The sequence below is a fragment of the Xylona heveae genome (assembly GCF_001619985.1).
Source record: "Xylona heveae TC161 unplaced genomic scaffold L228scaffold_15, whole genome shotgun sequence".
In the NCBI taxonomy this organism is placed as follows: Eukaryota; Fungi; Ascomycota; class Xylonomycetes; order Xylonales; family Xylonaceae; genus Xylona; species Xylona heveae.
Window position 1 is genome coordinate 129,074 of NW_017264207.1, and position 11,354 is coordinate 140,427.

At 49.7% G+C, this 11,354-nt stretch overlaps 3 protein-coding genes across 3 annotated transcripts; 2 read left to right on the forward strand and 1 right to left on the reverse strand.

Annotated features, from left to right (window-relative positions):
• The first annotated feature begins 5 nt into the window (after positions 1-5).
• L228DRAFT_251507 (zf-U1-domain-containing protein) lies at positions 6-1,566 on the forward strand. The gene is made up of 5 exons (XM_018333572.1): positions 6-174; positions 227-232; positions 352-453; positions 523-735; positions 802-1,566. Exons 1-5 carry the CDS (start codon positions 165-167, stop codon positions 1,263-1,265), a joined length of 795 nt encoding a protein of 264 aa, XP_018184521.1. The 5' UTR covers positions 6-164; the 3' UTR covers positions 1,266-1,566.
• Positions 1,567-2,258: 692 nt separating this feature from the next.
• L228DRAFT_215525 (TRP-domain-containing protein) lies at positions 2,259-4,700 on the reverse strand (the record flags this gene model as incomplete). The annotated part of the gene is made up of 4 exons (XM_018330086.1): positions 2,259-2,885; positions 2,943-3,443; positions 3,508-4,271; positions 4,337-4,700. The coding sequence occupies 4 exons, from the start codon at positions 4,698-4,700 to the stop codon at positions 2,259-2,261; spliced, it is 2,256 nt and encodes a 751-aa protein (XP_018184522.1).
• A 1,961-nt stretch (positions 4,701-6,661) lies between these two features.
• Positions 6,662-9,129, forward strand: L228DRAFT_251509 (ATP-dependent RNA helicase pitchoune). The gene is made up of 4 exons (XM_018333573.1): positions 6,662-7,407; positions 7,463-8,184; positions 8,245-8,505; positions 8,590-9,129. Exons 1-4 carry the CDS (start codon positions 6,858-6,860, stop codon positions 8,818-8,820), a joined length of 1,764 nt encoding a protein of 587 aa, XP_018184523.1. The 5' UTR covers positions 6,662-6,857; the 3' UTR covers positions 8,821-9,129.
• Positions 9,130-11,354: the final 2,225 nt, after the last annotated feature.

The following is an 11,354-nucleotide window of genomic DNA, read 5'->3' on the forward strand; positions in this document are numbered from 1 at the left end:
AAGACGTCCTTCTCTACATTATCGCACATGATCTGGATCAAATACCTATTCCACCTCCACGACACTCCTTTTCTTTGCGGCTTCTTTCCCTTTTATCTTCCTTGTCCAGCCCTCTGAATCGTCTACAGCCCTGTCCCAGCGCATAGGGACAATCGTTGTCCAAGATGCCGAAATATAAGTATTCCCGTCATGATATATGGAAAGCTCCTGCTAACATTCTCAGCACTCTTCTGTAGGTCTTTTCCTCCATATAATGTCACAACTCTGCGCCAATACTCCACATCATTTCCCCATATCAAAAGCACCTTTCGCCATCAATCCGACAGAGCTTCGACGCGCTAACCAGCTCAGGTGATTACTGCGATGTGTACCTCACACACGACTCGATGAGCGTGCGCAAGGCCCACAACGCCGGGCGAAACCACCTCCGCAACGTCGTCGACTATTACCAGCGTACGTTACCTTACACGTTTAAATATTCTGTACCTTGATTCAAAGAAGCTCATGTATATGCACCATTAGAGATCGGCCACGAAGAAGCGCAGCACGTCATTGACAGCATCACGTCCTCATACGCCGCCGAAGGCGCGCCTGGCGCAAATCCTATGCTCGCCGCTGCTCCTGGCGTTGGAGGCGCTTTTCCTCCACCTCCATTCGGATTTCCGCCTGGCGCGCGTGTTCCGCCTCCGCCATTTGGCATGCCTGGCGCTCCTCCAGGCGCTGGTATTCCGCCGAGTACGTTACCCTCTGTGCTTAGGATCTGCATTAGTCAAAAATACCCTCCGTTCTAACCGTGTCTAGTCCCCTCACCCGCTGCAGCTGCTGCTGCGGCCGCGGCCGCAGCAGCCGGTCGCGGTGCCGGTGGTCCTGGAATTCCTCCACCGTTTCCCTTCCCTCCACCCGGCGCTCCTGGCGCGGCTGGATTTCCTCCGATTCCTCCTATCCCTGGCACCGGCTCGCCCGCTGCTCTAGCCGGCGGCGCATCCATGTCACCATTTCCTCCACCAGCGCCTGGAGGCAGTGCGCCGCCACCGCCAGGAGCCTTTGCCGCGTTCCCGCCGCCTGGTGCGCCTGCCGCGCCTGGAGCCCCAGGCGGTTTTGCTCCTCCCCCGCTCGGCGCAAGTCCTGGTGCCATGACCGGATTCCCTGCTCCACCAGGTGCCGGCGGCCCCTCGCCTGTGCCGGGAGTGCCAGGCTTCGCTGCGCCACCCCCGGGTATGTCTGCTGGTCCGCCTGCGCCTGGGGCCGGTGCGCCGGGGACATAGAAGGAGCGAGATGGTGACTCGGTCACTTTTTCTTTTGCTTCATTGTTGCATTTCGATTGCGTTGTGGCTGAAATCTTGGCCATGCCGTCACGTCACATTTAGAAATTGGGACCTTCTTGTTCTTCATCCGTTGTACTCTTTGGGCGTTTAGACAGGAGTAAAACCAATCCATGGGTAATGGGGATACTTGTATCGTATTAGGAAAAACCCTTTATTTCTTTTTTTCCATGTTAGAGAAAATTTTGAAAAAGTTAACAACATATTTAAATTGTCACAATCGAGTATAAGAGAACTAGCGTTGCATCATGACAAAGGGTTCACCTGCGAGAAATCATACAATTCATAAATGTGACATTGATAAAATTTATCCATTTGGGTCCTGCGGGATTCGGATACTGTGGTTTCTCCCTAAGCCTGGATGAAAAAGGGATATATGAGACAGAGTAGAGGTAGTTATCTCACAAGATTTCAAAACTGAGAATGAACAAGGGAGGTATAAGGTGAGCAAGTGGAAAGAAGAAGAAAAGAAAAAAAGAGTACCAGAGTGCAAATTCACCACCCGCAAGATAGATAAACAGGTCGTGAAGATAAATTCCCCGAATATGTCAGGGACTTGGCTCTAGCAAGATGAGACGAGAGAGCAGAGGCAGAAACACCGCGAGATCCCATACACGCAGAGAATCGAGCGGCAACAGTCGCAATGGAAAGGGGGAAAAAAAAGAGAAAAAGAAGTAGATAAGAAGGACGGAAGAGAACAAGACGCCATGGAAAATGGCACCAAGATGCTCATCACCTATCGCCGGGCCAGATGATGCAAAGGGAATTGTTGTCAAGGAGTGGAAGAAGACGCAAAGTAAATTTTTGACCCAGGGCCGCGAAGAGAAAGGAAGGAAAAAAAGCGATGACAAAAGGATAGGCACATCTAATGTTCAGAGAACTAGAGGGAAGAATGAAAATAATACACGACAGCGATGATTTAGTCGCTCCAGCCAACTAATGCTCGTAACCAGCTCCTCGCTGCCAAGGACTCGGGCTGCCGGTTTGTTGCCGATAACCCGTGGGCTGCTGACCGTAATAGTCATGATTCCGTCCCACAGGAGATGCGTTGTTTGACCGACTCGTCGTCGGCCGATCATATGGTGAAGCGAGGTACGATCGCGATGAATTGTCAGTATGAGTAGTTGGAGGGCCGTGGCGCGGCGAAGCGTCACTTGGGAAGAGAGGCAAAGAAGTCTCAACTGGCGACACGGGCGAGCGGCCGTCTCGGTAGCTGCCGTTGGAGTGAGATGTTGAGGGAGGAAGCGGTACGACTGCAGGATCGTGTTGTTGCTTGTTCATAGACTCTGACGACCATGAGTCGTCATCGTCAATATCCCGAGGCTTGTACAGCTGGCCGGGTTCGCCACGGGCAGTGACTCCAAGAGCGTCAAGCTCGGTGGTCATCTGCGGGTTGGACTTGATAAAGGATCCTCGGTCATCGCGCATGGGCTGGTATCGAGTATCGGGGTTCTTAGAGAAGATGGCGAAGCAGGTGGCAACAAGCACCAGGAGGAGTAGGACCAGGGCGAAAACAGCATTGTAGACGAAGAAAACGACGCCCATGACACCGCTCACAATCAACTAGAAGGTCTCGTCAACCCAAAAGAACATTTGGATAAAAGCGAATTGACTACTTACTGGCTGATTGAAAATGCCACTGAAAACCAGGAGGAAAATGGCGTTGAGGAAGTTGATGGCGCCAATCGAAATATTGAAGGCATTGGTCTTCCTGTCCATGTACGGACGAAGAATGGAGAGGACAATCAAGAGAACACCCTCAATGACGACCAAGGCAACCGCTTGCACAGTGCCGGAACCTTGGCCAAAGGCAATGAACATGCTCTTGATCAGAACGTAGCCAAGCACCGGAAGGATGAAGTAGTAGGCTGTCGCACGAAACTGCACGTACAGGAAACCCCACTTATTCAAGGCCTTGGGGTCTGAGTACAGAATATACGCAGGGTTCTTGTGCATCGACACAGAACGTGTTGCGATGCGAATCACCTTCAAGGCCGCCCAGACAAGGGTAAAAGTCATGGAGAGAAACATGAAAATGCCCAAGACTACCTCAGCAGCAGAGTCCCGCTCGGTAAGTTCCCAGAGGCAGAGAACACACATTTGAGGGTAACCGATCAACACCTGTGACAGTTAGCTTTTTCACATGGGACTTGCGAAGATGAAAAGGTTGATCGTCTCCACTCACCAGACGGAAGAGGATTCCTTTCAACACGGTCAGCCAGCCATTGCGAAATTCCTGGAACTTGTCCGACTTCATCCATTTGGCGCGCACAGCAAGCTCGCAGAAGCCCTTGAAAATTGCGATCAAAATAGCCACGAAGACAACAAATATCACAAAGAAGGCCAAGCCAGTGAAGAAAATGTTGGTTCGCTCAATTCCGGCTCGGAAACCGACTCGCTCGATGCCACGCACGACTTTGACCTGACTGCCCGCTGATGACGAGCTAGAGCGAGGAAAAATGTGCAACATGCGTGATAAATACTCGTCTGCGCGCTTTTGAACCTCGACTGAGGTGGTAGACAAAGTGGCAAGCAAGGTAGAGGGTGTGCCACCAGTGGAACGCTGGTACCATCTGGCGATAGCCTGTAAGAAGCCAATACGAATGATACCCATGCTCCATTGGAAATTCTGAGTCCAAGACTGCACGATTGGTGGCAAGGTGACGGCAGTCATTCCAATGAACGCCTGAGCTTGGAAATATCCAAACAACGAGAGGGCATTTGCCGCGACATGCGCAGCTGTATTTGAGTGTCCGAGACCATTAGTGACGGCCGACGCAAGCAAGGCAAGACCTGCAATAACAGCTGTAGCCCAGCCAACCGCTTTCTGGTCGACTGTTTTGCCGTTGGACATTTGAGCTTCTACGCAAGCCAACGGGGTATTGGTGTCGGTTGAGTTGATGTAAATCTTAACAGTACCATCCAAGTCGGGAACGGTGTATGCAATGCCTATGCAGAGAAAATTAAGTAAGCTGCAATGGACCCTGACGCTTTAGGGGTAGGGTAAAACCAACCAGGAACCTGATTGACAACATCGGGAGATATATCCGGAATGTTTCCCGGCAAGTTGATCTGGCCCGTGTTCATCGGACACATGCCTTCCAAGTTCATCTTGCAAGGGTTCAGCGATTGTCTCACCGCCGTATACCCATATGCAATCACTTCCAGCTCTGCTGTAACATTTCCAGAGATTGACGAGATACCGTTGATATTAAAGGTCACAGTCCGGTTGTCGGGAGTGAAGACGACGCTGAATAAGGTAGCTGTGAATTTCGAATTCTCCATACATGGGTTCAGCGATTTTGCTTCGAGCATTCGGACGGCGGCGGAGAAGGGAAGGAAAGCGAGGAGCGACACCAGCACCGCAAAGGGTGCCATCATTCGATCGAAGCGCATTTTGGCCGTGTGAATGGTAGGAGCGAGGGCAGTAGGGCGTCTACTAACTCGCCCAAAAACTTAACGAGATTGGAAATATCGACGCTCCGGAGACCCAGTGAATCCCCAATAATAGGACAATCGAGTAGTTGTCTCTGGTGTTTGGTATTTGGATGTATAGAGTCGCGGATGTGGAGGACGTAATGCGACGTATAATCGCGGTCTATGGAGGACTTCTGGTCGACAAAACTTCTGCGTCACCTGCGGGGTGGCAGCTGGGGAGAGGAAGGTGGTGAGGCTGGTCGAAAAACAAGGAATCGTCGTGATCAAGAATAATAATAGAAGCAGACAGCGTGAGCGCCTTTTCCGGTGCTAGCGAGCGGCCAATACGGGAGTATCGATCAGATCAAGCGAAGGTAGAAGATGAACGTTTGGTAGAGAGCGAGCGACAGGTGATCCTCCTGCTCAGGAGGATCGAGAAGAGATGTGGCCGAGAGCGATAGAAGAGGAACGTATCCCTCACGATGAAGAAAAGAAAGATGAAAAGAATGAAAGAGAGAAGGAAGAAGAGGAGGAGGGGGAAGGATGAGATGAGACGGGAGAGAAGAGAGTGAGAGTGAGAGCGAGAGTGAGTGAGGGAGAGAATAGGAATGAGAACAAAAAACGAACGACTGGGTGGTACAGTTTGAGGTATCTAATCACTACTATTCAGGGGGAAAGGTACTTGAAATATGCAGGGCGTATACTTTTTGGCTCCTCTACGGAGTAAGCGCCCCAGCGATGCATAAAGAGGGAATAATCCAGGTGACGGAGTCGGAGGATAAGGCGGTTACGAAGCCCCGTTCACAATAATCTGGAGACGAACACTGCGATAGTGTCTGGAACTCTCCCCTTGGCATCTCAACTAAAACATGGGAACCAGTTGCTTTCGGGAAAGGATGGTACCCTTCGCCGCGGGAGGGATGGCGGGGAGCAAAAAATGGAACCTGAAGAGCAAGAAAAGGGGAGGCCAAGGGGAAGCGAGACCGTGGGCGGATCATGTTCGTTCGTGCCGTCGGTACACTGTCAATGCGCACACGTAACCTTTTTGCTGCAAAAACTGTTTCTGTCCCTTAGGTAGGTACCTTAAGGGTCTTTACCGACCTCCGATTACGTGGCCCACGCGATGATTAGTAGAAGACACAATCCTACTCCCAAGTGCGGAGAAAATGTATAAAAAGATGCGATGATCTGCTGTGGTGCGCTATTATTATAGGTAGAGCGAAGAAGACGAAAGGTACCCAGTCCGAGTCCCTCAACGCCAAAAAAAAAAAAACATGGATATGATCTACAGTACGACATCAAACTGGTTTGGACGCAAGATGCGAGTGACCCCTCGTGCGTGTGACTGCAAGACAAGTGCATGACGAAGATGAACACGCAGGGTGACGACGCTCGGGGCAAGTCGTGCGAAGAATAATCGAAGGTTAGTGGGAAACGAGGTGGAGGGAGGCTGTGTTGTCTCGCTCCCTGTGCGATCCATTCCTTCCTCGGCCAGCCCTCAAACATTAGTGTTGCGACATAACACGAGGGAGAAAGGGGCCAGCCTCGAGGGATAATACTGTGAGGAGAAACATTTGGAAAAGAGCGTGGGCAAAGTACGGAGTACGATTACGAGCATTCGCTTCAGCGATACTTTGTATGGTCCTCTTAAATTGCAGGGACTCCTTCTAAGTCGTACAGAAGTGCCCACACTAGCACTTGAGCCATACAACAATACTGGTTACGGCAGATTGATTTTCCCTTCGTGTGTTCGGTCGTGATGAATACAGCATTATTCTGAGTCCTACGCCTGTTCGTAATACATTTCAGCACCCGCTCACTATCAGAAATGACAATGCTCTGAAAGGCACATCAGATTTGAAGCTTTCTACTACATAATAGTCAATGATTCAAAGGCTTGATCGATAAAATAAATTGTGTTTGTCTGCAAGGATTCATACCAAATCGATTTTTGTTTTCTTTCCCTTAAATTTTGCCGTATTGAATTATATATCACGTGACGTCCAGATCTGGTTTCGCTTCCGGAGACGCTAACGAGACCGCCTTTGACAATTCTCGAGAATTTCTCTGAGCATCCAGTCTAGTGATATCTTCACCGAATCGCCATAATTCTTCACCATGGGTCCCGCTATGCCGAACCCCGACCTTCAGTCGAAGAAGAGAAAGAGAAAGCACGGAAGTGCTTCAGTCGACAAAGATGCGGTGAAATCGGCCGCGCCTCAGGTGCCAGAGACCAGTGAAGTCGCTGCATCGCCTGCAGCCAAGGCCGAAAAGCCCAGCAAAAAGACCAAGAGAGCTCCCAAGGAAGAAATTGAGGAGGAAGTTGAGGATGCCGAGGAGGTTTCTGAAGATGAACAGGAGGATGGCGCACAGAATGGCGAATCTCCCGCCGAGCAGAGCGACCTGCCGACCAACGGCGCTGTCACGCTTCCCGTTACCGGCGAGGAACCTAAGAAATTCTCCGAACTGAGCCTTACGGAGAAGACTATGAAGGCGATTGAGGGCATGGGATTTGAGAACATGACTGAAATCCAACAACGAGCAATTCCCCCGCTCATGGCTGGACGCGATGTGTTGGGTGCGGCCAAGACAGGTTCCGGAAAGACGTTGGCTTTCTTGATCCCGGCCATTGAGATGCTTAGTGCCCTGCGATTCAAGCCGAGAAACGGTAAGTCCTGAAATGAATTGATTTGGGTAGCCTTTTTGACTGAACTCTATATCAGGAACCGGTGTCATTGTGGTCTCTCCTACTCGTGAACTCGCTTTGCAGATTTTCGGTGTTGCTCGCGAACTTATGGCCAACCACTCCCAAACGTACGGTATCGTCATTGGCGGTGCAAACCGAAGCGCCGAGGCAGAGAAGCTGACCAAAGGTGTCAATTTGCTTATTGCTACCCCCGGTCGACTCCTAGATCACCTGCAGAATACCCAGGGTTTCGTTTTCAAGAACATCAAGACCCTAGTCATTGACGAGGCGGACCGAATTCTGGAAGTTGGTTTCGAGGACGAAATGCGTCAGATTGTCAAAATTCTGCCTCAGGAGGAGAGACAGACAATGCTCTTTTCGGCCACCCAGACCACCAAGGTCGAGGACCTTGCGCGCATCTCTCTTCGTCCCGGCCCGCTTTATATCAACGTCGACCACCGCAAAGAGCACAGTACCGTGGAGGGTGTGGAGCAAGGTTACGTTGTTTGCGACTCGGACAAGCGATTCCTGCTCCTCTTCTCCTTCCTGAAGCGTAACCTGAAGAAGAAAATTATTGTCTTCTTTTCAAGCTGTAACTGCGTCAAGTACCATGCTGAGCTCCTTAACTACATTGATCTTCCGGTGCTCGATCTTCACGGAAAGCAGAAGCAGCAGAAGCGGACAAATACCTTTTTCGAATTCTGCAATGCGAAGCAGGGTACTTTGATCTGTACCGACGTGGCAGCCCGTGGTTTGGATGTACGTGTGTTTGTCATGGTTGGATTAAGGAATTTTGAAGCTGACTTGAATTTTCAATAGATTCCGGATGTTGATTGGATTGTCCAATTCGATCCCCCGGATGATCCTCGCGACTATATTCACCGCGTTGGACGGACGGCTCGTGGTATGAACCGCAAAGGTCGCAGTCTAATGTTCCTTCAACCCTCTGAAATTGGGTTCCTGAAGCATCTCAAGGAAGCGCGTGTGCCCGTAGTTGAGTTCGAGTTCCCGGCCAACCGCATTGTCAATGTGCAGTCACAGCTCGAGAAGCTCATCGGACAGAATTACTATTTGAACAAGGTACGTTTCTCTCTTTGTTGAAGAATATCAGCTCGAGCAAGCCAAATCTGTGTTCCTCAATTGCTGACACTGTGGATGATATAGTCTGCCAAGGATGGTTACCGATCCTACCTTCAGGCGTATGCGTCGCACAGTCTGCGATCCATTTTTGACGTAAACAAGTTGGATTTGGTCAAGGTAGCCAAGGGCTTCGGATTCCAGACACCGCCGCGTGTGGACATTACCCTGGGTGCGAGTATGAGCCGGGACAAGAAGCCGAGTGGTCGCCGAAATTATGGCAGTCAGGGCAAGCAGATGCAACGCTTCAAGCGTTGAATTGATTCTTTTGATATTGCATGATTCGTTGAATCATTGCCGGATTCCCAAATGCATCAGACGGGGTAGTTGCTGTGATTGCTTTGAGCATGGCGTTCTAGAATTAAAAGCTGGGATTGATTTTTTTGATGGATATAAGTTTTTTCGTTGACAGGCTTCATTTTCTCTTAATTGTGCCGCATTGTTTGATAGATGATTGTCAATGCATTTACACTATTAGATTTGCATACGCGGCTCCGTGCACTGGCGGGTGATTTTTGAAATATCCTGGATAAAATGTTGACTGATATCTTGAATTTTGATACGTGCAATATTTGTATTCCCTACATGTACGCGTGTTATGGTGTTAAACTTATTGTCAGTCACTCAATTTGTGATAAATTCTGACAATGGGCTTGTTAGAAAATTTAGGGATTTTAAATCGTGATGAATCGAAAATGCCTAACTCGATATCAAATATTCAAAACAAGAAAAAATCTGACATCACACGTGGAGACAAACGCCATTTTTATTTTTGTTTATTGTCATGCCTTGAATCTTCATCAGGTTTGTTTCTTTTTATATCTCTTCTTACTTCCTATTCCATTTTTTTTATATTATTTCCCAGCGGGATAACTTGGTGATAACCAGTGGCTGGAGGGTAGAAAAAAGAAGAGGCTGGTGTTGAGAGAATAGTGCCTGACAACTAAGATTTAGTTGGACGAGTCTTAACTAGCCGAGTCTAACCCGGCAAGCGTAGCGCAGGCAACACGAGCCGGACCGGGCTCTGAACCACGGATGTTTAATACCATCAACCCCTAGTAGAGTAGAGTGTATAACAATGGGAGCCAACGTGTAACGTTATGCGGCTCATCCGAACAGGATTTTATTGATCGTGGTCGGCCCTGATCCAACCAAATCGGATGTGGTACGTTATAGACTCACCGTGTAGATCAGCTAACTGAGGTGGTTACCTCCCCTTTCTTCCCAGCCACCACCAAGATACTCTGTATCCTCCGTACTCCGTACGCAAAATATTCTGCGGCTCTGCTTTTCACGATTCTCGCTCTCCCGTCATTTTTCCCTTTTGGCTCTACGACCTACTTGCTTGGCGCCCCACACAGCAGCGCTAATACCACTGATCTCCAATGACTACGGAGTGCAGCTGTTGTGATCGACTTTTTTTGTACTGCTCATGCAGCGAGAAGGATACCTTTGAGCGTTAGGCCTAGCACCTTGTCCACGAACATCCAATGATTCTTCTTTTCCGTGACCTGCGATTCAAGACTGTATGGCCATTGGGTTGCCCCCCTTGTATACCATCCGTCCACCCTCGAAACACTGTGAACCAATCTGTTACCGTCATTCAATCTCTCTTTTCAACGAATAGTAGTGAATTCCGTCTCTTTGCGTTTCCATTGCGCTGCTTTTTCTTGGTTTGTTCTGGCCGATGCAAATGCTGTCGACGTGGTTGCTTCTCCATCTTTGTCTACTTGCCTTGACTCCAAGTCATTCCCTCTCCCATTGGGTACAGCGATCACAGCGCCCCATCATCACTCGAATTTTTTCCCTTCCCATCAAATCATCCATACGGCACACTATCTATCTCGTCCCGCAGAAGATGATGCATTAGCGACGGCAACTTCTCACCGCAAGAAAACTGCTGCACAGCCCGACTTCGGGTCCTTGTACTTCTCTTTTCGATACCCTCGTCAGCCTCCTCATTCTCGAACTCCTATTTCTCACCTCCCAATATTCCCTTCCTATATCTCCTTCTGCCCACTGGGGTCCCATATTATTCCTGCAGCACATATTCCGGTTCCTGCATCCATTCAATCTATTTTCATCTCTTCTGGCGCCGAAACGCCTCTCGGGGAAAGAGGGTTAATCTCGTCGTGGCCGCCCGAGCTAATATCGCTCGCTCACCCCGGTCACGCCAGGAAAAAGTTACCAATCGCCACCACCTGCCAGCTAACTAACGACACACCTTGCTCCCCCACACAATAATTTCCTCTTCAAACGCTCCCAACAGCTACTGAATCGACAGAGAGGGAGAGCTCTCATCAGGGTCAGTTTCCCACAGCGCGCACTAGTTGCTGAAATCTGCATCTGGTATTAATTATTCTGCGTCATTGGAATACGGTTCCATCACCATCCAACCATTACTGTTTTCTGGACGGGCGAGCAACACCTAATCGTTCGATGATCGAAATCATGCACTTGAGCCTGCTTAGTTGAACTTTCCCTCCCTGTGCTCTCGCGTTTGTGGTCTCCCCTAGGTTTTTGGTTTTACCCTGCTCAGCGTCAAATGGTTCAGTCGCTCATTTTCGAAGCGACCGTATCGTTCCTCTGATTATTGTTATCACATCATTTTGGCCTACCAAGCGGATGCCTGTCTCTTGGCCGGGTTCTATCTCGGCCAATTTAGCCTGACGGCTGGGTCCTGTCACATCTCGTTTGACCCACGTCGTCTCGTCTCGACGACATCGGCCCTTGGTCTGAGCGCTCGCAACCCGGGCCCATTACTGTTCTAAACCAACCTCTCCGCTCTCGTC

Excerpts from the sequence above, each read along its gene's own strand:
- L228DRAFT_251507 (XM_018333572.1), top strand. Across the intron at positions 454-522 it reads CGTCGTCGACTATTACCAGC|AGATCGGCCACGAAGAAGCG; the intron begins GTACGTTACCTT and ends ATGCACCATTAG. Across the intron at positions 736-801 it reads AGGCGCTGGTATTCCGCCGA|TCCCCTCACCCGCTGCAGCT; the intron begins GTACGTTACCCT and ends AACCGTGTCTAG.
- L228DRAFT_251509 (XM_018333573.1), top strand. The coding sequence starts at position 6,858 with ATGGGTCCCGCTATGCCGAACCCCGACCTTCAGTCGAAGAAGAGAAAG. Across the intron at positions 7,408-7,462 it reads GCGATTCAAGCCGAGAAACG|GAACCGGTGTCATTGTGGTC; the intron begins GTAAGTCCTGAA and ends ACTCTATATCAG. Across the intron at positions 8,506-8,589 it reads AGAATTACTATTTGAACAAG|TCTGCCAAGGATGGTTACCG; the intron begins GTACGTTTCTCT and ends TGGATGATATAG.